General features: G+C 37.6%; 1 protein-coding gene across 12 annotated transcripts in view; it reads left to right on the forward strand.

Annotated features, from left to right (window-relative positions):
* PDE4D (phosphodiesterase 4D) overlaps positions 1-17,163 on the forward strand; it is a 1,300,895-nt gene that overhangs the window by 1,083,550 nt on the left and 200,182 nt on the right. For all 12 annotated transcript variants that reach the window (XM_044224245.1, XM_044224282.1, XM_044224263.1 and 9 more), the window contains one exon: positions 16,277-16,313. In XM_044224245.1, coding sequence (XP_044080180.1) covers positions 16,277-16,313 — 37 coding nt within the window. The remainder of the gene's footprint in view (positions 1-16,276; positions 16,314-17,163) is intronic.

Raw genomic sequence — 17,163 nt, forward strand, 5'->3', positions numbered from 1 at the left:
TGCTTCCTCCTTTTCTCTGCCTGCTTCTCTGCCTACTTGTGATCTCTGTCTGTCAAATAAATAAATAAAATCTTTTTTAAAAAAAGAATAAAATTAAATAAAAGCTCAAATTTGTCAAAGACGCAATAAAAAATACATGACTGACTCTTGGAAAATATATACAAGTCTATAGGATGAGGCTAAACTTAGCATCTAAAAAATTGGTTTATATAAGGCAAAAGAGAAATTTCTAGAACTTCTGCTTGGAAGACTGCCACCTAGTTTATTTCAGTGTGTCCCCCATAGCAAGAATAATAAGAAAGAGGAAAATTTTAAGTATTAGCATAAGTACAGTGGAGATATAAATACATGAAAAGCAAATTTAAACTACCACTATTAGTAAGAAGTATTTTATAAATACAGAAATGACTGCATAGCAGAAGTTTGCCCAAATGCTGTCATGAAGAAACACGAAGAAATCGCAGAGTAAATGAATAATTACATAAAATATATGCAGCTGTATCCCTCTTAAATTTCCTCGGAATGCATTTAAAATTGTTTTAACTTCTGAATGACACTTACTTCTCTTGTTGCACTCCCTCCAGTAAGTAATGTTGTTTGTATTTGCAAATACATGGACCCTGGAAAATTTAACAGAAGAATTATCAGAGACAAGACCAATAGAATTTAGTAAAAAAAAAAAAAAAAAAAAAAAAAAATGATGAGTTTATTGAAGACAAGCTGCCTGTCAAACCACTTTAGTTAAAAAGTTTTTCAGATCACCAGGATAACAGGCCCTCTAGTCCCTTGCTTCTGCTGAATAAGCATTAACATAGAAAATCCAGAGGCTAGGAATGTAGCTCTTTATGCATACTTAGATATTTATATATGTAGAAGATGGGAGGAAAGGTGTAGAATGGACAATGAGAAGGAGGTGAGTAGACTTGACGTAGCATAGAAAATGGGGCCCAAGTGGCAGTCTAGATCATTAGTCCCCAGCATCCTACAGAAGTTCAAGACTGCATTGATCAGTCCACTGATTAGCCACATGTGGACATTCTCTCAGGTAATGGGCATTATCCCTCATCCACGTCTCAAATTACTACCCTTTCTTCAGCAGTTAGCAACTCCCTTACTACCTCTTGAGCCCCTCATGTGAGTTCTTCAGTCCTAGCCATTCTTCCTCACTTCTTGAGTAGAAGGACGCTGTACCTCCTCTAGTCCTGGGTTTGAAAAAGGAAGGATGATTGTTTATATGTCTATTCATCTCTTCAGTTACGGGTTACATTATTCCTGCTTGGCCTTACTAGGGGATCTCTAGAAAGAAAAATAAGGGGCACCTGGGTGGCTTGGTAGGTTAACTTCTGCCTTTGGCTCAGGTCATGATCTCAGGGTCCTGGGATCGAGCCCCACATGGGGATCCTTGCTCAGCTGGGAGTCTGGTTCTCCCTGTGTTCCTCCCACTGCCTGTGCTCTCTCTCCCTCTCTTTCTCAAATAAATAAGCAAAATCACTAAGAAGAAAGAAAGAGAAAGGAAAGGAAGAAAGAGAAAGAAAGAAAAGAAAAAGATATGTTGTATTATAAAAGTTCTAGTCCTCCCAGGATCTGCATGAAAAGTTTATAGCCCTGCTGAGCTAGAGTTTAGATCTTATTACACCAGTAAGTCCATCTCCTTTCTTAATCTTAATTTACCATTTGAGAATCCTGTAACATGATCTCAACATGGAAAGGTTGGGAATGTGTCATGGAAAGGTGTCATGGCCACATAATCTCTGCCCTTATTCCTGAATTTTCTCAACTAAGGAGTTCTCATCCATCACCGGTGGGGTGAGAGTAACAAGACCATGGCCAAGGTTCTCAAAACATGTGCTGAGGTCCCTGGGGCACCACAAGAACTCACATGGCTGCCTGGGATATATTAAGGGAGACATCAAAACATCTGTCAGTCACGTGGGGAACCAATAGCTAGACATGGTTCCCAGTTTCAACTTTAAGTCATTACTTTTCTTTCTGTGATACCATCACTTTGCCAAACTGAGTTTTGGATAATTGCTGTGATCAAAAGCAGGTGCTGCACAAAAATCATCATGGAATAGGATAGAGGGGAGTCAGTGTCCGATCTTGTTCCAAAGTGAGAAGTTCAGCAGTCACTGAACTGTTGTGACAAAACCTTATTCAACAGTTTGGACTTAACTACTTAGTATTTGGAACTATTCAGTATTTCTTTTGGCCAATGGCGTGCCATAAACAATTGCTGAGAAGCTAAGAGTGTTGTGAACTGAGAAAGTCTGAGAACCTCTCTGTTAGGGTGTTTATACATGTCCTTAGGATTGGAGCTAGATCAAATGTCTGTGTGAAGAGAGATTGTGTCAAGAGAAAGAAAAAAAACAACGTGACAGATTCAAAGCCATGAACTTCTTGATGAGCTCTAGAGTAGAGAATTTGTTCCCTTTCTAATTCTGTTGTGACCCAAGTAGACAAAATCTTTTATTATTGTCAGAAATCAGCATAATTTTGATAATGAGCCAGAGAAACCAGACTTTTTTTTCCCCCCATTCCCAGTGGGTTGACCACTATTACTATTATTACTATAGAGAATTGAGACAGACACTAATACTAACCATTAAATACCAAGAACTCTATTGGCCAAGTATTCTTGGCTCATCAGTTACTATAATACATTCTTCGCTACTTTTTTTCTTCTCTTTTTAAAAAATTCCACTTCCAGTCACTGAGGTCATTTTATTTGTCTCAAGAAACCAAAACAACAACAACAAGAAAAAAAATACACAAAAAACAGGAGTCCCATGAATGCTAAAAAATAATACTTATAAAGTAGTTAAACATATTTCTTCAATCTTTGAATTAAGGAATTAAAAATACCAGTCAAGTACACATATTATATGTTTTTAATCTCATGCTTTTAAAAAATCACAAAAATAAAATGTTAATGTTCTAAAAAAAATGTTAATGTTCTGACATTTTGAATGATCATGTTTGTTAATGCCATAGGGTAAAACTAAGGAGTTGAATTTAATGTATTATTCCAACAAGAAGGTGTCAGTGTGTTTGGGTGACACTGTGCTGTGTTCCAGCCTTTTATTTATTTATTTTTTAAAGATTTTATTTATTTGACAGAGAGAAATCACAAGTAGGCAGAGAGGCAGGCAGAGAGAGAGGGGGAAGCAAGCTCCCCACTGAGGAGAGAGCCTGATATGGGGCTTGATCCCAGGACCCTGAGATCATGACCTGAGCCAAAGGCAGAGGCTTAATCTACTGAGCCACCCAAGTGCCCCTTTTATTTATTTTTTAAAATATTTTATTCATTTATTTAAGAGAGAGATAGAGCACAAGTAGGGACGAGGGTCAGAGGAAGAGGGAGAAGCAGACTCCCACTGAGCAGGGAGCTCAACATGGGACCGATCCCAGGACCCCAGGATCATGACCCAAGCTGAAGGCAGCCACTTAACTGACTGAGGCACACAGGAGCTCCTGTTCCAGTCTTTTAAATAACTAATTAAGTTATGTGTTCTAATCCCCCTTGATTATTGCTGTCAAAATAATATATCTTGAGGTTTTAGGGGACATGGAGAGGTAAATATTAGTCTTGAAAAGTTCTTAAAGCAGGTGGAAAAAAGAAAAGGAGAATGGATAACATTAAAAATTCATTATTTCTGGGGTATGTGGGTGGCTGAGTAGGTTAAGCCTCTGCCTCTGCCTTCAGCTACGGGTAAGTATCCGACTCCTGATTTCAGCTCAGATCATGATCTCAGGGTTGTGAGATCAAGCCCCAGATTGGGCTCTGCACTGGGCGTGGAGTGTGCTTAAGACTCTCTTTCTCACCCTCTGCCCCTCCCCCTCCATCACACTCTCTGTCTCTCAAAAAAAAACTCATTATTTCTGTGACAAGATTATTCTTTTACACCTTCAGGGGACTTTGCCAAATATTTAGCATGCAATTTCCCTTTTGAATTTCCTCCATATCCTGTATGTTCCTTGGTGTTTGGACTCTAGTTGTAATTGTGGAGGAAAAAAAAGAAACAGAAAAATAAGTCACCTGAGTATTCCTCAATCCCCATACATAAGAGAAAAAGGCACTGTGAAGACAAGCTATTTAAACTTCTAAATGTTTGATTATGCAGCTATACTTTTACCTTAGACTTAGTACTAAACAAAGTGTAACATCCACTTTTTAAAAAATTGAGACGAAAGTGTAGCTTAAGAAAAAGTGATCACCCCACAATTCTGTGAGTCATCAGACTTCTGCCGGAGAGCAAACTTAGATCAACCTTTGTCAAAGAGGAACTGACTTATTTTTCAGTGTGTGCGAAGAACACAACCCCTCAGAGCAATTTGTAAGTAAAACAAACTAACTTAAATTAGGAAATTTTGAAAACCATCTTCAATAAGAAAAATTAGCCCAGTAGCCTGTCCAGTGTTGTGAGTGCAGCGTGGCCCTTGGTGAGTGACTCGGGTTGAAATTATTGGCTCCCCTGTAAGGGGACTTGTAAGGGACAGATGGGCATTATGAAAGAAATTCTAGTTCTTTTGCTTGTGGACCCCAGACCTGGTGGCTCTCATTTCTTTCCTTAACCCCATGCTCTTTCTCCTGTGTATTTAGGAGGACTAAAATGAAACCATGCAGCAGTGTATTAGAAAATGAAAATTACCTAAATATTAAATTTTAATGATGGATGGTAGGAATGGGAGTTTGTGACAGGCTTGGAGAAGGAAAATAATCCATTCCTGAGAGAGGGGCCCAATCTGGGTCTTCCACCACATTCCAGAAAATGAGTGTATTACTTAGTGTGTTTTTAAATGAGAGTGTCGTGCTTTTCCTCATTCAGCAAATATTGACAGTGCCCACTCCATGCCAGGGTACTGTCTGAAGAAGCTATAGGCCCGTCAAAATAAGAGAAAGCTCTTGTTAGTATCATGCATTCCTGTCATTTTCTTTTTGTAAGTTCTAAATAGAAAAGGAGACTTACCCAGTCAATATTAAGATTCCTATGTGTATATACTCCTGTTTTCACTACCGTATCAGTGACTTTTTTGCTTGTCAGTCTTAGTTCCTTGATGAATTGTTCTCAATGACTTCTGTACCGTTGTCTGAGCCTTATAATAAAAAGTAAATGTTTATGGGATGTGTTTCTTGAGATAAGATGTATTAAGGGGTATGCGTAACTCATTATCACTAAACCCATGCAGTATGAGATATTTAAAGATATACTAAAGATATACTATTACAAAAACAGACAAAGAAAGCCTTCAACCAGACCCATGTTTTTTCTTCAGAAAAGCCAAATAAAGAATATCGAACACTGGGCTTTTCTATCAGATTCCTGGCACTTCATTGTGTAGCTCAGGTGAGATTTGCTAAAGAAATAGTGCAATTATTCCACCTGTCTGTTGCAGTTTCTCTCTGGTTTTGTGTCAGCTTTCCATTAATTGTCTTGGGATTTCAGGGGTTGTCTTAACCTTGGTGCAGAAAAACATGTTGTCATTGATTAGTGGACAGTTCTGTCTAGACATCTGTAAGATGTCAGTTTCTACAACTTCTCATTGGAAGCAGGCAAGTGAAAAGCAGAAGAGAGTGTAGCTTTGTGCACTCTGGCAAATGTGGGAGTTGCCCTGTGACAGAGAATCACTGAAGCAATTCAGTCGACGAGGTTGTCTTCTTGTAAATGGTTATGAATGGTCCCCAAACCAAGACCTTTCAGCTCATTGTTTCACTTCCAGGGAGAACAAGGCTATATGCAGATCTTGTGTTTCCCTGTCTCAATGTCCAGTCCTTCTTTGCAACTTAGACAACTTCAAGCTGAATTTGTTCTCTGCACCAGGGACAGTTGTGTTTGTTTGGCTGGTTACTTTTTCTCTGTTTGATTTTTGTTTTTGCTTTGTTTTGCCAAAAATGTCAGAAAACAAGTATTACAATTTATGTGTTATCTATAGGTCCCTATGGCAACTTTTTTAAGTGCAGTAGAACAAAACTGTCATCTAATCATTATTATTTGCAATTATGAATACCTTTCTATAGAAACTAAACAGAAGGCAGTTGACAAAAAGAAATATTTCACATTAAATCATAGAGTTAATTGCATGTGTTGACACACACATCTTTTTGTATGTAATCTTTATGTTTAATACACTGAGTTTCTATTCATTTATTCCACCTGCTATAGAGATGAGGTAAAATTTCTATTTTACCGTGTCACTATTTCTTGAAGTCACTTTTGTTTGTTTTGCATTGTTGACAGGTAGCCCATCTTGTACTGTTTATTGAGGAAAGGGTTTCATCGTTTACCAGGCAAATGGCCTGTCTAAAATCCAATTCCTCAAACACAGGAGCAAAGTGACAAAACACTGTTTCAAAGATTCCAGAACAAACCTTGGCATTCATCAGATCAAGTTTTGTTTCATGGGGTCTGCCATGTTCCTTCCTTTGTGGCTAGATTTCAGTAAATTCTTTGTGGAGTGGAGTATATACCATTAGTTCTTGACAAGTAATGGTACATGTTTAAAAGAATACGGAGTAGGAATATGTTCTTCAAATTGTCTGGCATCCATAGAGGCTTTATAGTGATGGAGAATTCTCCCAGGAAATGTAATGCTTGGTCTCAAAATGATCATATTAGGAAAAGTAATGAAAATATCATAAGCTCAATTTTATTTTATTTTTTTAAAAGATTTTATTTATTTATTTGACAGACAGAGATCACAAGTAGGCAGAGAGGCAGGCAGAGAGAGAGGAAGAGAAGCCGGCTCCCCACTGAGCAGAGAGCCCGATGTGGGGCTCGATCCCAGGACCCTGGAATCATGACCCAAGCCAAACCCACTGAGCCACCCAGGTGCCCCCATAAGCTCAATTTTAGAATTCATAAAATTCTGCTCTGCTCAAAAATATTGTGCCTTGCATGTGATTGAGGACATGCTTGCACACACACGCACACCCCATGAATTAGAATTCAGGTATCTTGACCCTGAACATAATGATTTTGATCAACCATTTGGCCTTTGCTGGCAGGTCCAACAGCCTTTTGATGAGAATGTAATAAATAAGTAAAACAATTAAGCTGAAGTTTCTATTTATCCTTAAGGGATAGAGAATAATGATGGGCTTCTGGACAAATCTTTTAACTTAAAGCCTTTGCCAAGCAATCAGGAATTTTTGTTATGTTAATACATCATTCTTTTGCCTCCACACTTAGAGTAGATACATTTTTTTTTCAGTTATGTTAAAGATTGTCTTCCCTCAGAAGACTTGCAACTGAAGTTCTCTAAAGATTACTCAAGAGTTGCAGTGGTTAACTTGATAGCCATTAGCCACATGTGACCTTCACATAATTTGAATTAACTAAAATTAAATAAAAGCAAAAATTCAGTTTCCTAGGCACACTAGGCACATTTCAAGTCCTAAGTAACCACATGTGACTAGTGGATACTGGTTTGGACAGCAGCATGAATAGAGAATATTTAGTATTTCCATCTTCGCTGAAATTTCTCTGGACAGTTGCTATTTCCGAGTCTAGGACTTGTGCTACTATGAGGCTGCTGACTAGTCTGAATTCCTTAAGCATGCAGAAAGCAACACAGTGTGGTAGAAACGAAATACTTATTTTAAAAGCCTGCATTTAAATCCAGCTACACTACACATTGCCATGCCTAGGGTTTTCATGACCCAGTAAGATTTCTAAAAACTACCCAGGAGACTGACCAGGGGTTACAGAAGCACATACTTTGCCACGTAAAGGACATTAATAAGAAAATCCTTGTCAATATGCACAATCACTTTATTTTTAAAGGGCATTTTCTCATTTCAATAAAAAAGAAAGGGCATGATCTCAGAATGAAGGAGAGTTTTCAAAAGCCATCTGTTTACCTTGTTTGAAACCTCACCCCATGGTCCATGTTTGTTTTTATTTTGACAAGTTGTGTTGGGCAAGTACCAGCTCTCGGCTTGGCATTTGGAAACCATTGAACTGTACCACCTGCCAAGAGCATGACTGCAACTGACTTACTTGGGTTCCCTGAGCCTTGTTCCTTATCTTAGAATGGGAATATGAGCATCTTTTTAATGCACAGTCATCAGAATTAAATACTTTGTGCCAGAAGGACACAGTGTCTGGCACATAGTAGGCATGCATAAAACGGTACTGCTCTCACTCTTCTCTGTTTGATCATGCCCTTCTTTTTAATCTCCCAAATCCTTTTACCACATGAAGATCTTTAAAATTTGTTGCATTAGCTCCCCATAAATCTTTCTTCCTAAAACCTATCCTGGAGAAAAAAACAACAGGGCACGGTCATTGACCTTAAGAACAGGACAGTTGAATGAGATACATTTCTGTGAAAGAAGAACCTGTTCCTAGAAGACATAGTGAAGGTACTTGTGAAAGTTTGCTGAGTCCTCAGCCCTCCCTTCACTCCTCCCCCTCCACAAAGTCCTCACTCAAAGCGATGGAGGTAATTTGTTACATCCACACCCCTGGCAGAATCCCTCCATTGTAGTGGCTTTTATTAAACAAAATAATTAATATGTTTAGTGACTGTATCTATACATACTTTTTTAACTTACTAAATATGGAAAAGGTTTTGATACATAATTTAAAAAAGAGATTGTCTTTTTTTTTGGTACCATTATCTAACTAGCAAATTTGAGGGGATTGATACCATGTACCTTCTCTAATGATGCCTAAATTTTTGTTTTATGACAAATGAAGAGATAACACTTCAGACTAGAGAATTTTTACTCAGGCTGCATTAACTTCACTTCCATTTATCATCAGTGCATGTGAGAAAAGAACATGTGGGTAAAATATTGAGGGGTTTTAAGAATTTGCGGGGTCAAGTACCAGTCTTGGCTGTAATTCTTAAAACGTGAGTAAGAAGTTAGCCAATGGTTTAAATTTCAGAAGACTAGGTAACTTTTAAGGTCACATCCATTTCTAAAGTTATATGTATATATAATATATTAATTTTAGGAATTTATTTTTTAGAGCAGTTTCAATTTCACAGCAAAATAAAGAGGAAGGCACAGAAATTTCCTATATATGTCCTGCCGCACTCCAGAATGCAGGGTCTGTATGGACACATTACACAATGTTTTAATCATATGAGATAGTCCTTAAAATGTAATGTTTGCTAGACAGTGTTTTAGTGTAAAGAGTTTTTTTCCATTGAGTCATAAAGGAAAATAATAAAGTAAATTATCTTTATGCTAATGAGGATGGTGGTGGGTTTTCTTTCTCACAATACCTTTTTTCCCTCTTATTTGAAGTACAGAGGTAGAAAACAAACATACTTATGTCAAGGGAAAGAGAGCCTAGAAAATATCCCTAAGGATTACACACGCACATGTGATGTATGTGTGTGTGTGCGCACACACACACATACACATTTACATATGTTTATATATATAAATGCATAGGAACATAAATGCCATCTTCAGAGGACTTCGTTACATACAGCATGCATACAGTCTTGCTACACTCTGCATATGGACTTGTGGTCTTCAACTATCAGCAAGAACTATCACCTGGTTAGAAACCAAGGATTATTTCATTTCATTGCATTTATTATTTTATTTTTGGGTGGAAGGATATGCAAATCAGTAGGTAGGTGAAGCTTGTTATGTTTTGTAAGTCATTGGTATTTTTGGTGGTTTTGTTTGTTTTGTTGGTTTTTTAATATTTTTATTTTTTGCACTTTTATGTAATTTCTGTTTGTTATCTTTATCAGACATATCACCTTCATGAAATGGAAAATGTACTAGAGGTTAGGCATTGTTTCAAATTTGCTTTTGGCATTGATAAATATATTGCAGGTACAGATTTGCAGTATTTAAGTACAGACCCACCAAAGTCGTGCTGCTCAAATTTGAATCCTGGCCTTATCACTCCACAGGCATGTGACTTTTTGTGCTTGGGTTTTCCTTTCCTCACCTACAAAAAGACTTTAATAAGAGATAATGTAAAGTGCTTTGCACAGTGCCTGGCACACAGTAAACAATAAATGTTATCATTTTTGTTTTATAATCATTATCATTCCTTGTGATTTTTACCATTATTATTTACAATTTTGTTGGATATTTGTTCTCTGATTTTTTTTAATAAATTTTTTTATTTTTTATAAATATATATTTTTATCCCCAGGGATACAGGTCTGTGAATCGCCAGGTTTATACACTTCACAGCACTCACCAAAGCACATACCCTCCCCAATGTCCATAACCCCACCCCCTTCTCCCAACCCCCCTGTACTCTGATTTTTTAAAATAATTATATTGAAAGCCCAGTTTAAGAAAGTAAAAAAAAAAATAATAATAATGGTAACATATTACAAGGCCTCCAGTGCTAAAACTAGTAAGACATTGAGTTATTCTACAGGGCATCAGTGAAAAAGAACAATTTATTACTCAAATATATTATAAAATTACAATGCAAGGGCAAAAAAGGGGTTAAAAGTATTAAGACTGTTTCCTCTGTAAACTTAGGAACTTAGATGGCCTCATTTGACCTGTTTATTTTTTTTAAGATTTATTTATTATAGAGAGAGGGGGCAGGATGGAGCAGAGCAAGAGAGAGAATCCCAAGCAGACTCACCAGTGATCTCAGAGCCCAGCTCTGGGCTTGATCCCAAGACTGTGTGACCATGACCTAAGCCAAAATCAAGAGTCCACTGATCAACTGAACAGGTCACCCAGGTTCCCCTTATCTGTATTTATGTTAGCTTATTTGTTAAAATTGAGGAAAGAGCTGTAAGTTTTTGTGGTTTTTTTTTTTTTCCTTTTTGTACTGGTATGGAATACAAATACAAAGGTGCTATTCAATTAGGGTAAACATTTCAACTTGATGACTGATAATTATAGTTAGCATTATCAAAATACCATAAAATTACATATACAAATATACATAAACGTGGCTTGAAATTTGACACTGAAAAAATTCTAATTGGAAGATACTACCTTATACAATATTGAACAGCTTTAATTTTGCCTTTATACTGATTTACATTATTTTGGGTTCTCAGTAAAATGTTGAGCATTCCTGCCAAAATGCAAGTTTTAGTAGTTGTGACTTTTGACCACAGGACCAAGTTTTGTGGTAATGGACTACCTGAATTCTATATGGCAGTAGCTTCAAAGAGGAAAATCAGATTCAGGTCTGGCAGAAGTTGGTTTTGTTACAAAGGAACTTCATTCTTTGGGGTTCCATAAATTGGGTACTACTTAGCTTTTTTTTTATTTGGCTTAGAGTGGAGCCAGTTCTAAATTAAAAGGCCAAGTGATATAGGAGGAGCAATATCATCAGGTGAATCTGATACAAATGAAGCACATTTTTTTTTTCATTTTTGTTTGTTTTTTTGTTTGTTTTAGTGGTATAATGTCTACTGGGAGTTTACCAAAAGCATAATGTCTTCTTCATAAGTAATTTTAAAGGGATCATTGTATTCTTTTTTTTTTTTAATATTTTATTTATTTGGGGTCCCTGGCTGGCTCAGTGGGTTAAAGCTTCTGCCTTCGGCTCAGGTCATGATCCCAGGGTCCTGATACCGAGCCCCACATTGGGCTCTCTGCTCAGCAGGGACCCTACTTCTCCCTCTCTCTCTGCCTGCCTCTCTGCCTACTTGTGATCTCTGTCTGTCAAATAAATAAATTAAATATTTTTTTAAAAAGATTTAATTTATTTATCTGAGAGAGAGAGAGCATGAGGGAGCAGAGGGAGAGGAAAAAACAGGCTTCCCTGTTCTCCAACTGAGTAGGGAGTCTGATGGGGGACTGAATCCCAGGACCCTGTGATCATGATCTGAACCAAAGGCAGATGCTTAAGGAGTCCCTTAAGCCCCAGGTGTCCCAAGGAGTCATTATATTCTTAAATGTGTGACATTTGTAGTTTCTGGAGCCTAACATTACTTTTTCTGAAAAAAAAAAAAGAAAAAAAAGAAAAAAAAGAAAAAGTCACTTTTTTTTTTAAAAGATTTTATTTATTTATTTGACAGACAAAGATTACAGTAGGCAGAAAGGCAGGGAGAAAGAGAGGTGGGGGGGAAGCAGGCTGCCTGCTGAGCAGAGAGCCCAATGTGGGGCTCGATCCAGGTCCCTGAGATCATGACCTGAGCTGAAGGCAGAGGCTTAGCCCACTGAGCCACCCAGGTGCCCCCAGATCACCTTTTAAAAAATGATATCTATGGGGGCACCTGCGTGGCTCAGTGGGTTGGAGCCTCTGCCTTCGGCTGGGGTCATAATCTCGGGGTCCTGGGATGGAGTCCCATGTCGGGCTCTCTGCTCAGCGGGGAGTCTGCTTCCCCCTCTCTTTCTGCCTGCCTTTCTGCCCATTTGTGATCTCTGTCTGTTGAATATATAAATAAACTCTTAAAAAAAAAACCCAAAATAAAAAAAATTATATCTTTGGAAAAATATAATTTAGTTTCACAAAATGTACTTGGGAACTCTATTTTCTATAATACCTTTATTGTCTGAAATCATAGTTTTGTGATTTTAATTTAAAATGGTAACAACATAAAATATTCAACATCCCTATGAATCTGCACTCAGTGAACCCAATTCTTCATGTACTATTTTAATATTTAGCTTTATCTTATGAATTTTTTATCAAAATAAACATATTTTTCTTTAGTGAGTTGTTTTTAAAGGAACGAAGAACTGAAATGAGTTTGAGTGTTCATACATTATTTAAAATTGTTTTAATTTTAAAATAGAATCAGCACTTAGATTTTAATAAATTTGGATTGATATCTACTTGAAAAATTTAGAGATTATTAAAAATAGACTGGAATCATTAAAAATGTTTTAAAAGTATGAAGGCTTATATAGTTTTTCAGGACTCAATATGTTTAATGTTAAAAGCAACATATAAAATACAATACACGGTATGATTCTAACTGTGTAAGAAATCCTGCTTTCCATAAAAATCATACCTAACACACATGTGCTTACTTGCATCCGGAAGAAAAATGTTATTGACAGTTATTTTTGAGTAGTTCTGCAAGGATTTTTTTTTTTGTATTTTCCAAAGTTTCTTCAGTTAATATGTGATTTACATGCAAAATATACATATTAGTTTTTTAAAAGGTCAAGTATAGAAATCCGTTTCCATATTTGTTTGTGTATTTTTTATGTCTGTACTTCCATGAATACGGGAGTAGAGGGGTGAGTAGATGCATTCCTCCTGCGGCTAATTCTCGGGGGTTGTCAGATAGCCTAGGTGTTCAGAAACATTTTTATGTACACTCTAGAAATGAGAACATACTTGTTTCTCTACCATTCCAGAAGAGGTGGATCAAGGGTGAGTTGGGGAATGGGTGATAGTTTTGAGTCAAAGGGAAGAAAGACACCAGGATTTCAGAACACCCAGTCATCTGTAAGTTTATCCGTTCCCTAATCCTCTCTGATAAACTTCAGGGGAGAATTTCTTTCTAGTTTTAGAGCCAGACCGACTGAAGCACGGAAGACCTATAAGTCTGCATGAGATTCAGTTCAGAAAGTAAGCCTTCAGTTTCGCGTCAGACGTGCTTTTTCATGCAACTGCTTGTCCTGCTGGCTGTCACTGCCGGGCATGGTCTTTGGTGGCAGTCAGGACTTTGTGGCCCTTAGTGCTTTTGGTATCAGAGGATTAGGGAGTCTTTGATTAATAAAGCAAAACTTTCTTTTGATTAACATCATCTGCTTTTCCTTCTGCTTTGGCCACATGAAGTGTGGAGAGGTGGCGGCCTTGTGTGCTTCAACACTATTTTGAAATGAGCTAGTTTACTGATGGTGCTGTTGGTTGGATTCATTTTGTTAGATGACCAGGGGCTTTGCCACAATTAAGGACTCGAATAGTTTCCGGATCCCAGTGAAATCTCTGTGAGGGTTTGCTTTTGGGTTTTTTCCTTCAGCTTTTTGCTAATGTTTCTGGCTTCTTATTGTAGGAAGAATGAGGGCAGAAAATAAAGTAGTAAGTGATACAGAAGTAGGGGAAGGATGGCCAAAGGCCCAGAAAGTAGTTCTTGACTCTCACTGTCATTACTTTTTTGGGGGAAATATTCAGCAGTGTACACTGAGCAAGTTCTTGGGAGAGAGGACAGCCAGCCCTCCCTACCTAGACTGGGAGATTCTGTTTCAATCTGTGGTAGCCAGGGCGGGCTGTTGAGAACCTCCTTCCACATCATGAGACTGGAGGTGACTGGCACTGATTGCTGTGACTGTTACCTGGGTACAAATGACCTCATTGCCCACATGCATGCATGCATACATACTACACACACACGCGCACGCACGTGCATGCACACATGCACACACACACACACACACACATGCATACATACCTACAATGTCCAAAATGGAGCCTCTTTTCTGATCTCACCCCCCATCCCATATGACTCCCTTCCCACCTGTCCCTATGAATATACAAATCCCTCTCCAAAAGCTATCTTCTTTCCTTAAAGCCATTCCTCTTCCTATTTTGTTAAAGGTTGTTGTTGCTATATTTGTTTGATTTTTACATAAATGAGAGACAATACTATATAATCCTCTCCATATATATACATATATATATGTATATATATAGTCGTATAGTCAAAGATTACTTGAGCATTATATCATTTGAAAAGAGAAGGATAGGATATAACCTGTCCTCGACTGAGGACATATGCCCATTGGAAGAGTAGAAATAATTTTACTGTTACTGAAATGAGACAATTGAGATATTTGGCAAAAACAATTTCTGAGGAATGAAGTATCTCCATGATTAAAAATATAATGTTCTTTCTTTCTGCTTTGACAGGGAAGGGAAGCAAGACTGGTAAATCATCCTAAATATTTTATGTTCTAAATATATCTTTTACAGAACTTAGTAGTAAAATACAATCAAAGAAAGAATTCATGTTTTAATAAGCATTCACACCATTTTTGGTTTAGAGTCATCCAATGTAATTCATGTAAAAAATGAAACTTATTTCCAGGGATCAGTTTCAGATTAGCAGTGTGCCTTGGTCAGCGTAACTTAATTCTTAGAAAATAAACTTTGTAGGCAGGCAATTATAAAGAATGAAGTAGAAGAAAAGACTGTCCCTTGGGAAAACATCTAGATTTCATATTACTTTAATTTTGATCATCTGAATAATCTACAGAAAAATCAGGTACCATACATCCCCCCCCCCAATGTAATCCTGGAGCAAAGGAGTGCAAAATAGCACATTTCCTTTAAAGTGTGCTCCGACATTTCCTGCTTTTTATTTTGCACACTTTGAATTTCAAGATCTCTGTGTAATTTGATGATGGCCGTAACGAATGGTCTAATCATTGGTAACGATCTGCGTACTGACGTCACCCATATGCTGCTTGTGCTAAAACATATTTCATGGGTGGTGTTTGAGGTCGTTCAGTCCTTTCCAGAATTGTTCATGACCGAGTGCACAGTTCAGTTGCAATGCTCTCAGTCATGTCCAGGAAGCTTTCTGTGTAGAGTAATTACATTCATTTTTGATGAAAGAGCTTCAGCTAGCCAGATGATAAGATACCCCATGGAGATTTTGGAAATGTTTCTCACGAGTCACCCATGCTAAGAAATACCACGAAAGAACTCTGGGCCCCAGTTCCTCACTTTCCCCCAAGTAGAATGTTGTGCAACCTTCCTTGCCTTTCCTGGTTTCTCTGAGACACGTCATGCTGACACCTTGCCCCTGTATCCCAGGCTTGGTGTGGCCAACGTTGCTGCAGCAACAGCACACACTGGGTAACATTGCCCTATTAGCTACAGCAGCGGGACGTGAGTCAGTTGAAAAGTTTTGCAGGGTTTTTATTAGTGTATGATGCAGTCCCGTGTCCTCTACAGCTGCTAGCCTGTCCACACTCACACACCGTGATGTGGAACACTCGATGCTCATCACCTTCAAATGTTAGATGGTCCAGGGGCCTCTCACTGAGGCCCCTGCAGTTGCTAGATCCTTCCACAGCATCTCTTACTAATGCCTACAATAAGAAGTCACGAGTAAAGCTCAGGACATGCAGCTGGGACTCTGTTTCTACTGTTGTATATCCTGTGCACGTAATAAGTAACAGTGACCTTGCTTGATGATCAAGAAGCCCCTTTTAGCCCAGGCAGATGGACAATGGTTAACATCCCCGAAGACAGTTTTTCAACCCACTGGCTGGCAATAACATGTGTTGAAGAATAAGGATGGAATTACTGTAATTCTCTATGGAAATTTATGATAGTGCAATTTATTATTTAGTTCTGATCAAAAGTGGTCACAGAGTTATCATAATTTCTAACATGAGATTTGGTTTGTTTTTCAGACATGGAGATGACTTGATTGTGACTCCATTTGCTCAGGTAAGCATGGTTTGGTGAATGGGCAGGTTTCTCACAGATGTGGAAATTTAATTTAGGGGATTAGTTCTGGTTCTTAATTTCATTTTAAGTCAGATGCAAATGCAAATAAAAATTCTGTGGTTCATTTATGTAATTCAAAGGCAATGCTAGAGAATGTGACCTTAACCATATTGGACTGTTTCCTATAAACCCATAGACCCAAAGAATGTCTTTGCTTCAGATTACAAATTACCTAAGTGATAAATTTAAATGCGACCATATTTCTTTAACTAATATAAACACTGGAAGCAGAGGGCTATATTGTGGGTTAAATTACATTTAGTATAATTAAATACATGATTAGGGCTTGAAATTTAATATTTCAGTTCGCCTTGATGCTTTATTTACTCCTTTTTTATGTGTCATTTGTACAGATTTAAATTTATCTTAATTTGTTCCTTTTAGACATACAAATCATGAAAATACCTTAACCACATAACATGAGTTCTAGAAGGTGATAAAACAAACTAAAGCATTTAGAGTATGTATAAAATGGTTGATAGGCAGATAGTCTTTATATAGGCCAGGGCTTTGGCACCCTAGCTGCACATTAGAATCACCTAGAAGGCTATTTATCCCAGGCCATATCCCTGATCAATGGAATTCAAACATTTGTGGGTTGGATCCAAGCACCTGTACTTTTTAAAGGACCAGTATTTTTCCAGGAAAAGTTGAGAGACATTGGTATAAGTAGATGGGAACAGGACGGGATATTACTGATTTAACTGGGGTATAAAATAGGCTTATTTTATAAGCCTTATTATTAGTATTAGCCAATACTAACTCTAAAAAGAAATGTTGAATATTAGGT

The sequence above is a fragment of the Neovison vison genome, chromosome 1, assembly GCF_020171115.1.
Source record: "Neovison vison isolate M4711 chromosome 1, ASM_NN_V1, whole genome shotgun sequence".
NCBI lineage: Eukaryota > Metazoa > Chordata > Mammalia > Carnivora > Mustelidae > Neogale > Neogale vison.